Source organism: Colobus angolensis, unplaced genomic scaffold (genome assembly GCF_000951035.1).
Source record: "Colobus angolensis palliatus isolate OR3802 unplaced genomic scaffold, Cang.pa_1.0 Scaffold280, whole genome shotgun sequence".
Taxonomy (NCBI): Eukaryota; Metazoa; Chordata; class Mammalia; order Primates; family Cercopithecidae; genus Colobus; species Colobus angolensis.
Window position 1 is genome coordinate 953,301 of NW_012116044.1, and position 16,217 is coordinate 969,517.

The 16,217-nt window shown below is 33.4% G+C and overlaps 1 protein-coding gene across 1 annotated transcript in view; it reads left to right on the top strand.

Annotated features, from left to right (window-relative positions):
* The window catches only part of KIAA1109 (KIAA1109 ortholog), a 194,850-nt gene that overhangs the window by 93,229 nt on the left and 85,404 nt on the right, over positions 1-16,217 (top strand). Inside the window, exons 41-48 of the mRNA XM_011948638.1 lie at positions 3,320-3,539; positions 3,952-4,110; positions 4,765-4,940; positions 6,986-7,161; positions 10,847-11,553; positions 11,989-12,234; positions 14,207-14,300; positions 15,835-15,885. Of these exons, the coding sequence (XP_011804028.1) occupies positions 3,320-3,539; positions 3,952-4,110; positions 4,765-4,940; positions 6,986-7,161; positions 10,847-11,553; positions 11,989-12,234; positions 14,207-14,300; positions 15,835-15,885 (1,829 nt within the window). The remainder of the gene's footprint in view (positions 1-3,319; positions 3,540-3,951; positions 4,111-4,764; positions 4,941-6,985; positions 7,162-10,846; positions 11,554-11,988; positions 12,235-14,206; positions 14,301-15,834; positions 15,886-16,217) is intronic.

Below are 16,217 nucleotides of genomic sequence, written 5' to 3' on the forward strand. Positions count from 1 at the left end.
TAACCCAGGAGTCGGAGGTTGCACTGAGCGGACATTCTGCCAGTGTACTCCAGCCTGGGCAACAGAACGAGACTCCATCTCAAAAAAAAAATTTTTTTTAACTTTCTTTGAAAGTCTGTGTATAGACTCACATTGATGCCCAGAATCCGTAAAACTGATAATTTTGACAATATTAAATAAAAATTTCTACACAGAAAAAAGTAATGTACTGTCATGCATCACTTATTAACAGGGATGCATTCTGAGAAATGGGTCATTAGGCAATTTGTCGTTGTGCAAATATCATAGACTATACTTATACAAACCTAGATGATGGTACAGCCTACTACACACCTAGACTATATGGGATAGCCTTTGCTCCTAGGCTACAAACCTGTACAGCATATTACTATCCTGAAGCCAGTGGGCAATTATAATACAATGGTGTTTATTTCAACATAGAAAAGATACAGTAAAAATATGATATTATAATCTTACGGGTTCACTGTTGTATACGTTGCCTATAGTTCACTTAACTGTAATTATGTGGCACATGACTGTATTGTAAACAGAACAGTAAAACACATGACAAAAGGATAATTTTCTAAAATATAAAGATCTCATTCTTATCATTAAGAAAAAAGCCAGGCTGGGCGTGGTGGCTCAAGCCTGTAATCCCAGCACTTTGGGAGGCCGAGACGGGCGGATCACAAGGTCAGGAGATCGAGACCATCCTGGCTAACATGGTGAAACCCCGTCTCTACTAAAAAATACAAAAAAGTAGCCGGGTGAGGTGGCGGCCGCCTGTAGTCCCAGCTACTCGGGAGGCTGAGGCAGGAGAATGGCGTAAACCTGGGAGGCGGAGCTTGCAGTGAGCTGAGATCCGGCCACTGCAGTCCAGCCTGGGCGACAGAGTGAGACTCCGTCTCAAAAAAAAAAAAAAAAAAAGAAAAAAGCCAATACCAAATAGAAAAAATGGTTAAATGATATAAACCGGTAGTTCACAGGAAAATACATACACACGTACAAAGATGTTTTCTTATAATTAAAGAAATATAAATGAAAATGAGATTTCCATTCTCACTTACTAGATTGAAAGACTAAAACTTTTGAATAGTGTACATTGTTGGTGAAGATGTGAGAAAACAGATACTCATATGGCATTGATGGGAGTCAAATTGGTGCAACCTCTTTGAATAACAATGTGGCAATATGTGTCAAAATTTAGAAGGTGATGCTCTTTTATCTAGTAGTTCCATATTCAGGAATTCATTCTAGAGAAAGTCATAGATGCTCAAAGACATGATGAGTCTGAGAACATTCTTTGCAGCACTATTTATAAAAGGGAAATCGTGGAAACAACACAAAGTACTAATCATTAGAGGACTAATAAACTAGTGTACAATGATATAGATGCATACTATGAAATCTTTTAGATGAAGTAGATCTGTAAGTGGATATGGAATGATCACCGAAGTACACTGATAAAGTATAGGATGATATCTATTTGTGTGTTTAAAAAAGGATAAATATGTATGTACTTATATAGGCCTAAATGATTTACATAAAGATAGATAAGAAACAATTAAGAGAGCCTCTGGGAAAGGGATCCAGTATACTGGAACACAGGACTTACTTTGTATTGAATAGTCTCTTGGGCTTTCAAAGTTTTTATTCTGTGTAAGTATGGCTCTTTTAGTTAAAACATTCAATGATAGTTTGATATACTTTAAAAAGAAGACTTAACTATTGAGCTTATTGTTTCCACCGTATAGTTAGAAGCTTGGGACACTTTAATCTGTCTTAACTTTTTTTCCTGATGGACACTTTAATCTGTCTTAGCTTTTTTTTTCCTGAATCATATTTAGGTGTTTTCCTGTTAAAGGTGTTCATTTTCAGAATTTTTTTTGAACATTCTTTTGCTATGGATTATTAAAGTCCTCTAAAAATGTGAAATTCCAAATGCTTAGTTTCAGATCTTTGCTTTTCAAGATCTTTTTGCCTTTGTAGTCTTTTTTTGTACTGTATTTTAAATTGATCTGCCATTCTAATCATAGATGTGACAGAAGATAGAAATTTAAAAATTCTGTAATTTTTAATTTTTTTCATTAATTGTGGAAAGTCTTTTTGGCATTTAGAGCTCTCCAGAGAATTAAATCTTAACAAACCTTGATTATTAGAGTACTCGGAAGGATAATTTAGTGTTAAGAATTTGAAGGTAGAAGTTAGGTAGATGGGTTAAAAATCTGGCTTTTTCCTTAGTAAGTATGCAAGTGACTTTTCTTCATCCTTTAGGACAGAAATAATATCTTACCTTAGAGAAGTTAAGGATTAAATAAGATAATACATGAAATATACTTATCAAATGAAATATACTTATCAAATGTTTAGTATGTTTTAAGTGTTCTTTTATTTCCTGTGTCAACACCCTTCCTCCACCTTTCCTCATCTAAGTGAGAATGACTGGGAAGGCATAGAAAAAGGAATAAACTTTTCTGCTTTCCAGAGGAGGTTAAGACTTTTAAGGGCTTCACAGCACTGGTGTCCATTGCGTCAACATTTCTTGCTGTTAGCAAAAAGCCTCTAGTTTCCTTCCAGGTAGATGTCTATCCTGACTCCTGTAAAAAACCGCAGGGAAGGTTGCTGAAGGTAGACAACTTTTCTTTCTTTAGTTTCTTTGAGTACCTAGACTTTACTTTTGATGGTATCAGTCACGTAAAGATCCTGTCACAGATCCTTTGTGTGTGTGTGTGTGTATGTGTGTGTGTAGTAGGTTTTTCTAGGGAATATTTTGTGCAAGGGATATTGTGTCTGGGTATCAGTTTGCTGGTTCAGTAAATAAGCAGTGATATAAATATTTCAGGCTACTGTTTTTCTTTGCTACCCACGTGAATGTTCCTTGGCACTTCCACAAACACCCTATGTATAACTTTCTGAAGTTTCAATATACTGTTTACTGCTCCTTAGGTATGAATAGTGCTTCATTTCTACCATCTGTTTGATATACTGTGCTATGTGGTTTTATGTCTTGTCACCAGACTCCCTCATCAGATTAAGAAGAGAATTAATGATCCATGGTTAAAATTGGTGGACGTGCTTCGTTATAATATTGATAATAAAAGTAGCCCTTTTTCTTGTACTATAGAGTTACAAAACATTTTTACCTACATTTAAGGACGTATGTAAAAAGCATTCACCACAATCCTAGTAGACATGATCAGTTTTGGTATTAATGTGCAAAATAGCTAGCAGTTATAGCAACAGCAATAGTAATAGTGGTTGTAGTTATCAGCAGTCATTTTTATATACGTAAGAAATAACCCTGTTACACTTTCTGTAGGGCATTCACCCATATCATTCTCTGAGCTATACCAGTGGAGACACTGCCACTGATTCTCCAGTGCATGTTGGACGTGCTGGGATGCCAGTAAAGGAGAGTCCAAGGAAGGAGAGCCTACTCAGCTACCTGACTGGAAGCTTCCCAAGCCTGCACAACCTCCTGGAAGGGACTCCTCAGAGAAGCAGTGCTGCTGTGAAAAGCAGCTCCCTAACAAGAACAGGTACATGCTCTAGATTTGATAATTACATTTTTATATTTATGGGGGAATTGAAATGAAACAGGACTTAAGTTTAGTTAGATATATACTTTGGTAGTACAACTAATCGCTCATACCTTATCTTTGAGAAAAAATTTTAGGAATTCATTGTTCTGTAACTTTTTGGAGTCTTCATGCCCTTAGTTTGCATTTTTAAATTGCAGCACTGACTAATGTCAATGTAGGCTTTTGGTGTGGGGTGCTGTCTCGACCAGCAACACAGAATTTCCCCCATTATGATAAAAATAAGCTATTTATTAATGCATTAATATCCAAATACCAACATTATGCAGTGAGAATTTAAAACCATCTGCAAACATACATTTTAACTTGGTTCTTCAAACATAGTTATATAAATTACATTTTTTTTTTTCAGGAAATACAGTGGCCACTGATATGTTATCTGAACATCCCTTGCTATCTGAGCCATCATCTGTGAGTTTCTATAATTGGATGTCAAATGCTGTGGGTAATCGAGGAAGTGTGGTACAAGAATCTCCTGTTACAAAATCAGGACACAATAGTCTTCCCACAGGTATTGTGTTATCACATTATTTTGCTTAACTGTCTAAGGGGAATGTATACCAAAATCTTATTTTTCAGAAGATGGGTTAAAAATCTCAAACAAGTACTGCTTGGTTGAAATTGGTCCATTTATATTTATAAATGTATTTGATAACATTGTAATTGAGAGAGTAGTAAGCAGTCACTCAGTGTTCTTGTTGAAAGGCAAATATGTCAAATATGAGATTGTATATAAAGAGTTTAAAGCTTCCTTTTAATGTGACTGGTTTAAGTGGTAAATGAGAAAATGCAAAGTGTAATTACAACATTATATACTTGACATTACAGAAGACAGCTTTAGTTTATCTAGATCCCTTTGAGACATTATAACTATCATGCTAAACTTTTAGTTACCTAACAAATATTTAATTAAATCTAAAAGAGTATGTATATGTAAGGATAGATAAGGATGATGTGTTCTGAAGAGTTAATTTCATTTTTCACTAATAAATCGTGTCTGTAAAATAACCTAAAGGTATGCATTATTTTTTTTTTTTCTTTTCAATTTAAACAGTCTTGAAATGGTACTGCTCTACAGGCTTCAAAAGTTTACCCTGCTGTATGCTTTTATGTGTTTCTGTTTTCCAATAATTTACATTTTATTCTTAAAAATTCATTCCATTAGGTGTTGCACCCAATCTTCCTACAATACCCTCAGCCTCAGATTTCAACACTGTCTTGTCTAGTGACCAAAATACTTTGGATGGGACACATTCTCAGCATAGCACCAGTCAGGATGATGTGGCAGGTGTAGAAGAAGCAAACCAAGGGTTTCCTGCTGTTCAGCTTGCTGATGCACAGGTGAGCCAGCCTGTTTTTTTCTAATTATAATAATACCTCCTTAGTCATTACTTAGCAACTGGAACCATCCAGTAGTATGCACCTTGGAATTCTAGTGAGGATATTCCGTACCTGTCTTCCTACAGCCTTCATGCAAAATGGGAGGAGCCTTTTAAAAGTACATGGCTTAATTATAAATGCAAATTAAGTATCTATATGTAATCATTAAATAGAAGAGTCTCATATAGTAACCTTTCTGTTATTTGTAACAAATTGGCTAAGCAACATGAATAGATAATCATACCCTTTGGTTTTTAGTGCTATCTTAAGACTTTATTGAGCGAGCAGTGGGGAAGCATTGATGATTTTAGAGCAGAGGAATAAAGTAATGAAAACTATAGATATAGAAATATTATGTGAGTAGCAAATGTATTAAATTGATTGAAATAGAGAAACTAGTGTTGAAAGGATGAATTATTGAAATAGTTCACCCAGTGGTAATGAGACTCTAGGCTTAGATGTTTATGGCTTTGAAAAGGTAAATGAGGATATGGTGAAGGTCTTATTTAACTGATTAAATATTAAATATGGAGAATAAAGAGTGAAATCCTTTAAAACATACTCTTTGGTTTGAGCAGCTAGCAGGCAAGTGTGAGAGTGGGACGTGGGTCAGAGGAGGCATCGTTTTTTCAGGATAAAGGTGTCTTGAGCATATTTACATACAGCTGTCCCTCAGTATCCAAGGGATTGGTTTCAGGACCTACCCCCTACCCACCCTCTGATCCGCCACCCAGGATACCAAAATCTGTGTTGTGCCAAGTCCCTTATATAGAATGGCAGATATTTGCATACAACATACATACATCCTTCTGTATACTTTAAATGTTCTCTAGATTACTTATAATACCTAATGCAATGTAAATACTATGTCAATAATTGTTATACTGTATTGGGTTTTTATTTGTATTTTTAAATTGCTACATTGTTTTATTGGTTTTTCCTTCCTAATATTTTCAGTCTGTGGTTGGTTGAATCCTTGGATGGAGAACCCTTGGATATGGAGGGCCAGCTGTACTTGAGAAATTAGGAAGCTCATGATCAAAAACAAAGGAAAGAAGGGTTAGCAGATGGAGCAAAATTAGTAGAAAAATGAGAAGTATTGGAATTTAGAGTCAATTAAAGAGAGAGCTATCTTCCCAAGCACACACAACAAAATGAGGTGACCTAGGACAATCGGAAATATAGGCTTGGCTCTCATTGTGTAAATGGCACTTGTCCATTTAGATAGGGTTTTTTTTAAGCTTCAGGAAAAGATCACTAAGGTAGAATGTGTAGTGAAAGAGGAGGCTGAGAAAAGCACTGGATAGCACCTATATTTTAGGATGTAGGAGGGGGAAAAGGAACCATATGGCAGAGGATGAGTAGTCAGAGTGATTGTAGTGCTGTAGCATTGAACACATGTAGTTCTTTCCATTCAGGTTAGTGCTTAGTGTCTGAAATCCAGTTAACTAGAGATTTAACCAGAATAATGTATTTCCATAAGCATGTGTGATACTTAAAATGTAAAGGAAGTTCTCTGAAGGTAAATGTTAAATGACTGTTACAACCAGGTGCTTCCATTTAAAAATAGGCCAGATATTCATAACATTTATAATATTTTTATATTAACACAGGAAGTTGAAAACTTTGTGAACCTTATAAGTTTTTTTTTTTTTTGTAAATGGAAACACAGTAGAAATTCATACCTGTTTTAAAAGCAGGATGTACAATGATTTAACTAATTCATAATTTTATTTTCCTTGTGCTTTCAGACACTCAGGTAGGATCAAGGAATCTGTGTCCTTATTTATTATTAATTTGAAGATGAGTGGCCTATAATAGGTGCTAAAAATATTAAATTTTAAGTAAAGTTAGAGTCAATTATACGAGACCATTTTTTGCTTCACACTATGATACTAATATGTACTGAGGTAGGGTAAGAAAAAAAGCTGCATTTTTCTATATGTAATTTCTACAGTAAATGATAAGCTATAATTTGAGCTAATATGAATGTTAATGTCTTTTAGGTTGTTTTCAAGCCTCTTCTGAGTCATACAGGGATCCAGTCACAGGATACAATGCCACTCTGCTACCGAATGTACTTTGGAGAACACCTTTCATTTTCAGGGACTTTGGACTGCCTCAGAGCAGATATTGTGGATTCTGACACAGCCAAAGAGAGAAAAGGCAAAAGAGCAAGAAGGTGTCTTTTGCATTTTTGTGTATAATTTTGTGCAAGAATTATAATACGTTTGTTTTTTAACATTACTTTCTTGTAATCCAAATGAGAAAGTAATTTTAATATGCTTATGAGAAGATAATTACCTTTTAGTAAAAGTAGTGGCCACATTTTCTTATTAATAACTAGTTGCATTTATCAACAGATTATGAGGCCTATTTTTAGGCATATTTTTGAACCATGTTAGCACATAGATGAGGGTCGTATATATTGATATATGCACTTACCCTTTATTTACTTGTCTCTTGTAATAGTGGAATTTTTATGATCTTGAAGGTTCTGAGTTGACTCATGTCAGGTAGTATTTTTGTATCAGAAACAAGTCATATTGAGAGTCTAGCCCTCAGAAACAAATAGAAATGTAGCATAGTAAAAGTTAAGAACCGTCTTTTGCTGTTATTTTATATTATCATGGATGGTTCTTCAGTTTCTTTAGTGTTTACATGGGAAATAATATACCACTAACAGGATTTGAGTAATATTTTGGGTACTTGGAATTTTACTTTGAGGTGGGCCTTAAATGGATAGAAATAGTAGAATATGAAGATACATGGCATTCATGACAAGAGGTTTCTGTAGTATTGTTTCTTTCATCCTTTTTGTATTTTTGCAAGGTGGTAAATTAAAGTACTTGCGTCTGATATATAGCTAAGTAAAATATATTTTTCATTTGAAATATTTCTATTTAAATTTTAAATAATTTAACAAAAGTTCTTGCTTTTCACAATAGTCTTGTACCATAACAATGACTGTACAAGCTGAAACTGCAAAGCAATTTTAATAATCAGTGGAAAAAATTACTTTTGTGACCTTGACAGTATTTGTCAGAACATTAAAAATGTTCTGTTTATTATAAATGTATAGGAAAATGAAAAATAAAAGTAAAACTAATATTTAGTACATTGGAATTTAAAATGTTAGAAACACTGAAAATTAAACTATTTTATTTATTTGTAAAAACTTATCAAAGGGTAGTTTGAAAGGTCCAGTCCTTCTTATGATATAACATACAATACAGAACAAGCAGCTTTTGTGTGCCTTGGCAAAATGTCGAACTCCTTTGTATGTATGGATCAGTTTTCAACATTTTATGCTTTACACTTTCAATGTCATGAAATAATCTTTGATTCTCTTTACTATGAAGTTGTTTGTCAGCATCACTTCCCAGCATCACTGGGATATCTTCATCCTTTCTGTCATGGCCACTTTCCTCTTTATGTCAATAATTTTGCCTCCACTGAGTTTTTCTGGGTATCAACACTTCCATGGTCGGCTGTTTCTTCCATAACACCATTCAACTGATTTTCCCTACCAGTATCTTCATTTTTAGTTTCTTTGCTGCATCTTCATTTTTGTTGTCCAATGCCCTCATTTGATTATTCATTTTTGTAAAATGTTATGGGGATTTATCACAGAGAGAGAGACAAGGGGGCAACACAAGTAACTACATGCTATGCTTTGTGTGCATGAACTGAACAACAGGTATGCTTCAACTAGTCACTATCACTGACACATTTTGAAGTGATGTGATTAGTCAGTGATCACAATGCATATCTGTTGTTTTGTACTGACTTGTGGGCTGAAGAGCGAGCCATAAGTTTGTACTTTATGCAGTTTCCACAGTAAGTCTTAGTTACAAATTTGTGTCACGTTATTGGGAGACTTGTTATTTAAGTAAAGCACAGTAACTGAAATTTTAAAGTATTGGAACCATCAAATCCAGACCCCAAACATTAATACCTACACATACTGTCTATTTAGGGTTAAAATATCTGAGCTAAACTTGTATTTCTATTTGCAAGAGCCAGCTTTCATACAAATATATCCATTTAAGTTTCATATATATAACTAGGTTATATATAATTCGATTATATATAGTTTATATGTAATAGGTTGTATATAGAGATATAGATTATATAAATAAAATTATAGCTATAGCCTATGTATTGGCCTAGTAAATCCCATATAATACTGCCACAGACTAGATCTTCATTTGAGCACACAAGTCTTTTGAGTGAGAGCTTCTTTGAGTGATTTTGTGAACTTCATTGCCTTTGGTCTAGCTGAACTTGACATTCCTTTTAATTTTTCTGCTACCATGCCAGCTCCAAATGCTCCACATTCTTACAATTAACTTATGATTAATTTTTATTTCTCAGATCTCCTGTAATTCTATCTTAAGCTCTTATTTATTTGGAGACCTTCACCACGATATACTTTTCCCAGCCATTAATTTCAGTATTGTCTGGGTTTTTTGTTTGTTTTCGTAGCAGATTGTTCATTCTGCTAACTGTTGCATATTAGTTTGGGGTTACAGTTTCTTGTATGGATATGTATAACTCTTCTACTACTTTGTAAAGCCAGGGCAGTTATTAAATATTTAGCATAGAATCTGGCATGTAGTAAGTCCTCGTAAGTAATAGTTTCTTTGTCTCTTTGCTGTCTCTAGTAAAAGTAGCTGCACGTATCAGGGACCTATGTTTTACAATTTTAATTGTAACTTTGGCTCTGCAGTGCCCATGTCAGGCTTTTACTTGTCAGGCAAATTATTATTATGGTATAGCCATTTTCTTTTTCTCTTTTATTTGAATCTCCCCTCCTTAAGATTTTCTTACTACTCTTACGTGTTTTAGATTCTTGTTTTTGCAATTGTGGATTATTTTCATCTCTTTTTAGTCTTCCGTCTTCTATCTGTTCTAATTCTCGAAATCAAGTTTTTCCTTCTCTGACCATATGCTTAGTTGGCATTGATTGTACACTTCCTGTAAGTTTGTGCATTTATATGAATTACACTACAATGAGGCATTTTTCTTATTAATTAATACTGGTATTCATTAAGGAATTACTGCTCTGTAGTTATAAATTCTTTAAGTTAAATGCAGAATATCAAAGCAGCATCTGATTTTTTTCTTTTTGTTACAGAAAAAACTCCCATATCTGCACATTCATAGTGTGCATGGAAGAAGAGGGAAAAAATATCTTTTTACAGTTTTGTTTCCGGATTTATTGTTATTATTGGTAGTTAGTTTATAGAAATTTGAGACATTTTTGACTTTCTATATTAACATTTACTATAATAGTCTTACATGAAAATCTTTAGATAAGCAGGAGGATTTGCCAATATAATTTTTATATCAGATTTTAAGGTTTTGTGTGTGTATTTCTAATTTTTGTTTCAATTGCTTTTCCTCTCAGCTTTCAACTTAGCATGAGGGTTTCCTATCTAATATCAACTAAAATTATGTTACATATGAATAAATTAGATACATGATTATAGAAGGTGAAGGGATGGTTAAGTGAGGTATCCTAATTGATCTATAATTAATTCTAAATTCCAATACTCTACGGCAGTACCATCAAATGACAACAAAAGTTGTTTCATCACTTCAGGGAAATCATTTCTTGACATAAGAAGACTGATTTTGACTTGTTAGTTTTAGAATAAGATTAAGTAGGAAGATTTAAGGCCCACCTTCGAACTATAAAAAGCCTGGCCTAGTGAAAAAGCATATTTTACTGGTTTGCTTGCTTAAAATTATTTAAGACTCATATTTTACCTTGGAGATGATTTTGCTTATAAATTAATAGAGATGTATGTTTCTGGAAAAATGGAAGAAAACCTTGTCCTTTTTTTATTTCACATTTTTAGGCAAGGCCATGTGAATCTTCCTCCACTTGAGTTCAAACCGGCATTAATGTTGGGAACCTTTAGCATCAGTGCTGTTGTAATGGAAAAGTCTGTGTGTACCCCTCAGAACTCTACCAGTGCCCTTTCTTTTCATGATCTCAGCAAGCGGTATTATAACACCTTTCACTGCAACTTTACTATTTCCTGTCAGTCAATAAGCCAGCATGTAGATATGGCTTTGGTTCGTCTTATTCATCAGTTTAGCACAATGATAGATGACATCAAAGCAACACAGACTGATATTAAACTTAGCAGATATACAGCGGGATCTGCTTCCCCAACACCTACCTTCAAAACCAGAAAACATCGGGACTTTCGTTCATCTGACTTTAGCCGCAGTTCTAGAGGAAGTCTTAATGGTGGCAATAGAGTAAATAATGCAAAGAACAAACGGACCAACAATGAGAATAACAAAAAGGAGTCTCGAAACAAGAATTCATTAGGAAGATCTGAAAGAAGAACATCAAAAGTGTCTAGGAAAGGTTCAAAAGATGTGGTGGATCACATGACTATTCATATGGATGACTCTGATTCAATTACAGTGTCAGAACAAAGTGAGCCTTCAGCTGAGTGCTGGCAGAATATGTATAAATTGCTTAACTTCTATTCACTTATCTCTGATCCAACAGGAATATTGGAAAAGTCTTCAGAAACATTTGGACCAGCAGGTAACAGACATTTTTATGTTTTAAAAATTTCTGTTTAGAATAACAATAATACCAAAGAAGCAGAAGACTTTTCATCATGTTTTCTTAATGTTGGAAGTGGATAATTGAAATGGAGAGAAATTGTCTGTCAACAGGCAATAAAATAGTAATGGAATTAAGATATCCTGCCACCATACTTCCCATCCTTTTAAACTCTTACATGGTATGTTCTTAAAGGGATTTAGACAGACCTGATTTAAAATATCTGGCTCTATTATTCACTTTCAGTAGGAACTTGGAAAAATGTTGAAGAAATTTTTAATCATTTTGTTGGGGAATAAGAGAAAGAGGACTGGTTGGGAGTGTGAAGGAAAGAAAGGAAAGACAACGTTTGGAATGTTCTTCCATTTTTCAGTCTTCCTATCTAAAATTGTATATTTTCATTTACTTATAAAGGAGTTCGGAGCCCTACAGAGCCAACATGTAAAGTTGTGTTTGAGAATGAACAAGACAACAGCAGTTTGACTAAGACGCAGAGGAAACGTAGCTTGGTAACTTCTGAACCTCAGCATGTTACTCTAATAGTGTTTGGGATTGGCATGGTGAACCGCACACACCTAGAGGCAGATATTGGTGGACTAACAATGGAATCAGAACTGAAGAGGATCCATGGCAGTTTTACTCTTAAGGAAAAAATGAAAGGTATGAATGATTTTTCTAATAAAGTGCTATGTATACATAATAATTAGTGCTACTTTTCTGAAGGAAACCACTGCCATGTCTCCAAAATTCCTACTTAGCAATTTTTTTTTTCCCCAGAAAAATTGGACTTCCCAAATTCTGAGATACCAAGAACTTTGTTGTAATTGAGTATCAGTGAATTGAGGCAGCTTTGATGTCTAAATATTTTAGCACATAAATATTGAACCAATATACCTATACCCAGTGACATTTATTCTTTATCTTTTAATATCAACTACTAAGATGTCTCTAAAGGCAGAAAATTTTACCAAAATAATGAAATTTATGAAAAATTTGCTTTTGTTACTACCATAGAAATCTTATAATCTAATACTAAATATCTCTATAAAAAGAAATCCCTTTAGTCGATACAACATTTCATAGATTAGTGAAAACATACCATTTATCTTGAGAATGAATACACAAGGTGTGATGTTTTATCAAATCCAGGAGCCCATCAGTTTTAAGATGCACTATTATTTTATGTATCACAAAGAAAATACCACTGCCACATATGGTCATGGTCAGATGCCATTGATTATAAACTGCATCCCACTTTCAGAGATGCTAAAATAAAAAAGCAAATGTTTCTTAGACTTGGTGGATACAGCAATACAGTTGCAGGGATTCTTTTGGCAGCAATGATTATATAAAACCAGTGTGTTTTTTTTTCTGGTTGTGAAAATAACCTGACAGATTATATTACATGAGAAAAGGAAGTTATCAATCACCATGTGTTTTTATTGTTAACTTTATGATTGAGAAATTTGTAAGGTCGAATCAAAACTTACTTTGAACCTACATTTTGTTACATATCCTTTTTTACCTGTTTTGTTTTGTACCCTGAACATTTATTATTTACTCAAAAACTAATTTTAAATTAGAGGATTATGTATTTGGGGTTGACATGGTGAACCATACACATGGTTCTCTGAAAAAATTAGATGGACTAACTGTAAAGAAAATTCTCTGCAGAAATTAGATGGACTGACTGCAAATTGCTGAGAGAAATAATAACACACCAGCCTTCCTTGGAAATATCACAAAGGATATAAACAATACACAAACATTCAGATGTCTAAGTTGATAAAAAAAAAAGTTTGTCAGTTTTTTCACGTGTTTAGCTAAAGTTAAGAATGGCCATACTCATTTTTGGTGAGAATTAGAGAAACGGACATTTTTATTCACTTTTAAATTGATATAAATAGGTTTAACCTTCCTGAAGGTTAATTTAATAGCTTTTATCAGTAGCCAATTTATCTTTTGACTCAGCAATTAGAGGTCTGCAAACCTAGGTAGAAGAAATGATCACAATTGTGTGAAAAGTTATCTGTACAAAGAAGCAGCCAAGTGTCTGGCATTAAAGAATTGGTTATTTTTATAAACAAACATATGCCAGTTTACAATTTACCCATTAAAATTATACTGCAGAATTTATTAATACGAACAATAATGCTAAGTGAAAAAAGTAGGCAAAATTGTTTATGTGATTTCATTTTTTAAGTAATTAAAATATTTAAACCCTCCATTAAAATCACAGGAATTATATGGACCAAGAGTGCTGGTTTATGTGGTTTCTTTTTCCTATTTTTTAAAATTTTCCAACTTTTCTGCAGTAAGTATTATTTCTGAGATTTAAAATACCATTAGGCTATGTCATGCCAGTAGACTAATGCAGGAATAGCATATTGAAGTGTATACTGTGCATTATTGCAATTTTGACATTTAATACGTATGTATGTATTAAATGCAGAGAAATAAAAAACTAAGGAAATTTTTTAAAAAGTAGCTCTGAAATGGTTGAACCAAATTTACCATAACTTTAAAATTATCTTTTGCTACTGAATATATTATGAATAAAATGTAATTTTAATATGAAATTCAGGTATCTTATATCTAGAATTCAAATAAATATTTTTTTCTCATATTTAAGATGTTTTACATCAAAAGATGACTGAGACTTGTGCTACTGCTCATATTGGTGGGGTTAATATTGTGCTGCTTGAAGGGATTACACCAAATATACAGTAAGTATGTCAGTTTTTATTTTCTTACACTTACAATTTTAGACAAAACTTGAAATTCTTTGGATAAACATACTGATTTTTGAGGTTTGTATATACAGTCTCAGTTCCCAGATACTGAGAATTCTGACTGTCATTGAGAATATCACCAAATAAAATATTTTAGAAAAATACTTTTTGTCTTCCTAAAATTGGTAGTATATACCTTCATTCCTAACTTCCATTCAGCAGAGCAGTTTCATTTTAACTATAAAACAGCCTTTGATAATTTAGGTCAGATTTTCAGAATTTGCTGTTTCTTAATATTATGGCTAGCTAATGTTGTGCTACTGTTATCCTGTAACACATCCAACATGACTAATAGAGAATTTGGTTCAGCGTTATAAAAATTAAGTATTAGTCCCAGATTGACTAAGAAGTATGATATGTTACAGCTCTAATAATATTTTAAAAATCTGAATAATGTGCTAGCTACCTTGGGGAATATTTCCTGAAATGGATGTTTATTAATAGGCCATAGCTTTCTCCAGTGAGTTTTGGCCAAAATCAGCAGCCTCAGACAGGGCCCATTCTCAAGACTTCCTGGAAACTGTCTCAGGTTTGGTTTGGATCTATAAGTGTAGAACCAAAGACTATATATTTCATAATAGCTGCCTACTATCCAGATCACATTTCCTGAGAAGTCTTTTCAAGAAAGGCAGGAAATTCTGGTGGTTGTGAGAGATGAGATCTTTTTTTGTTCATTCAATATAGAAGGGCTTATTATTATGTATTAATTACAATATTATTAAGTGCCTACTGTGGGCCAGGAGCCTCACCTATATTATTTTATTTAATCCTCACTGCAATTTTGGGAACCGGGGTGGTTTAGTCCACCTTTACAGAACAATAGATTGAGGTTCAGAAAGATCAACATAGTGCCTAAAATACTTAATACAGTCAGTAAGAAGAGATGCCTGAATCTATACTCTCCACCTTATGATCCTTCTACTGAAAGTCATAGACCATGGATTCCGTGATTGTTTCATTTACACTAAATTTGAATTACCATGGGTACGTTACCTTCAGAAAGTAAACTAAATTTCTTTAGGTGTCCCATGAGTTTTATTTACTCTATCCTCCTGGATCTCTTCTCTTCATTATTTAGTATCTCTAAAGAGAAGGACATCCAATAGTCTTTAACCTTGTAAAACATAATGTTTATAAAACAGATTTTTGATAAAATATTATATTGCTGATATTTCTTGCTCTTTTTTTCCCCAAGTAAAGATCCCTTAACTGTTTTATTTGAAAAATAAAAGTTATTTATTAGTTACTGCCAAGCTTGTAGTGTATTCTTTGGTATTTCATTTTCAGTTGCAATGAAAAGAACATGGAATAGAAAAAAATAGTTCATATGGTACTTTAATGGAACATTTTTAGAGTGGGAAATTAGAAAAGCTTTCCAGATGATTGGTCATATTGTAACTAATTTGTGCATGAATGTTTATTTGCCTCCTTTTTGTTTTCCTGCTTTCTCTTGACTCTTCATCTGTAGACTGGAGGATTTTCCTACATCTCCTACAAGTACAGCCAAACAAGAGTTTCTGTATGTCATATTATTCTTTTTCATGGCTTTGTGATTACTGTAGTATTGAATAGTTTTTAAAATATTTAAATTATTTTCATGGCTGTGAATTATTTAGTTATTGTTTCGTAGCTGTAATATAGACCCTTTTATATACTAGATTAAAGTTTACTGGTAATCAAAGAAAACACAGGTAAGGGCTGCTTTTTTGGTAATTCATACTTTGTTGTTGACAAGTTGTAACACTGTAGCTGTGTGTTGCTTGTGCCTTTTCAGATATGTTACTGTTAAAATTTCTATGATCAAAGTACTTAATTTTTGATATAATGGAAGCTTAAAAAATTCACTTTGCA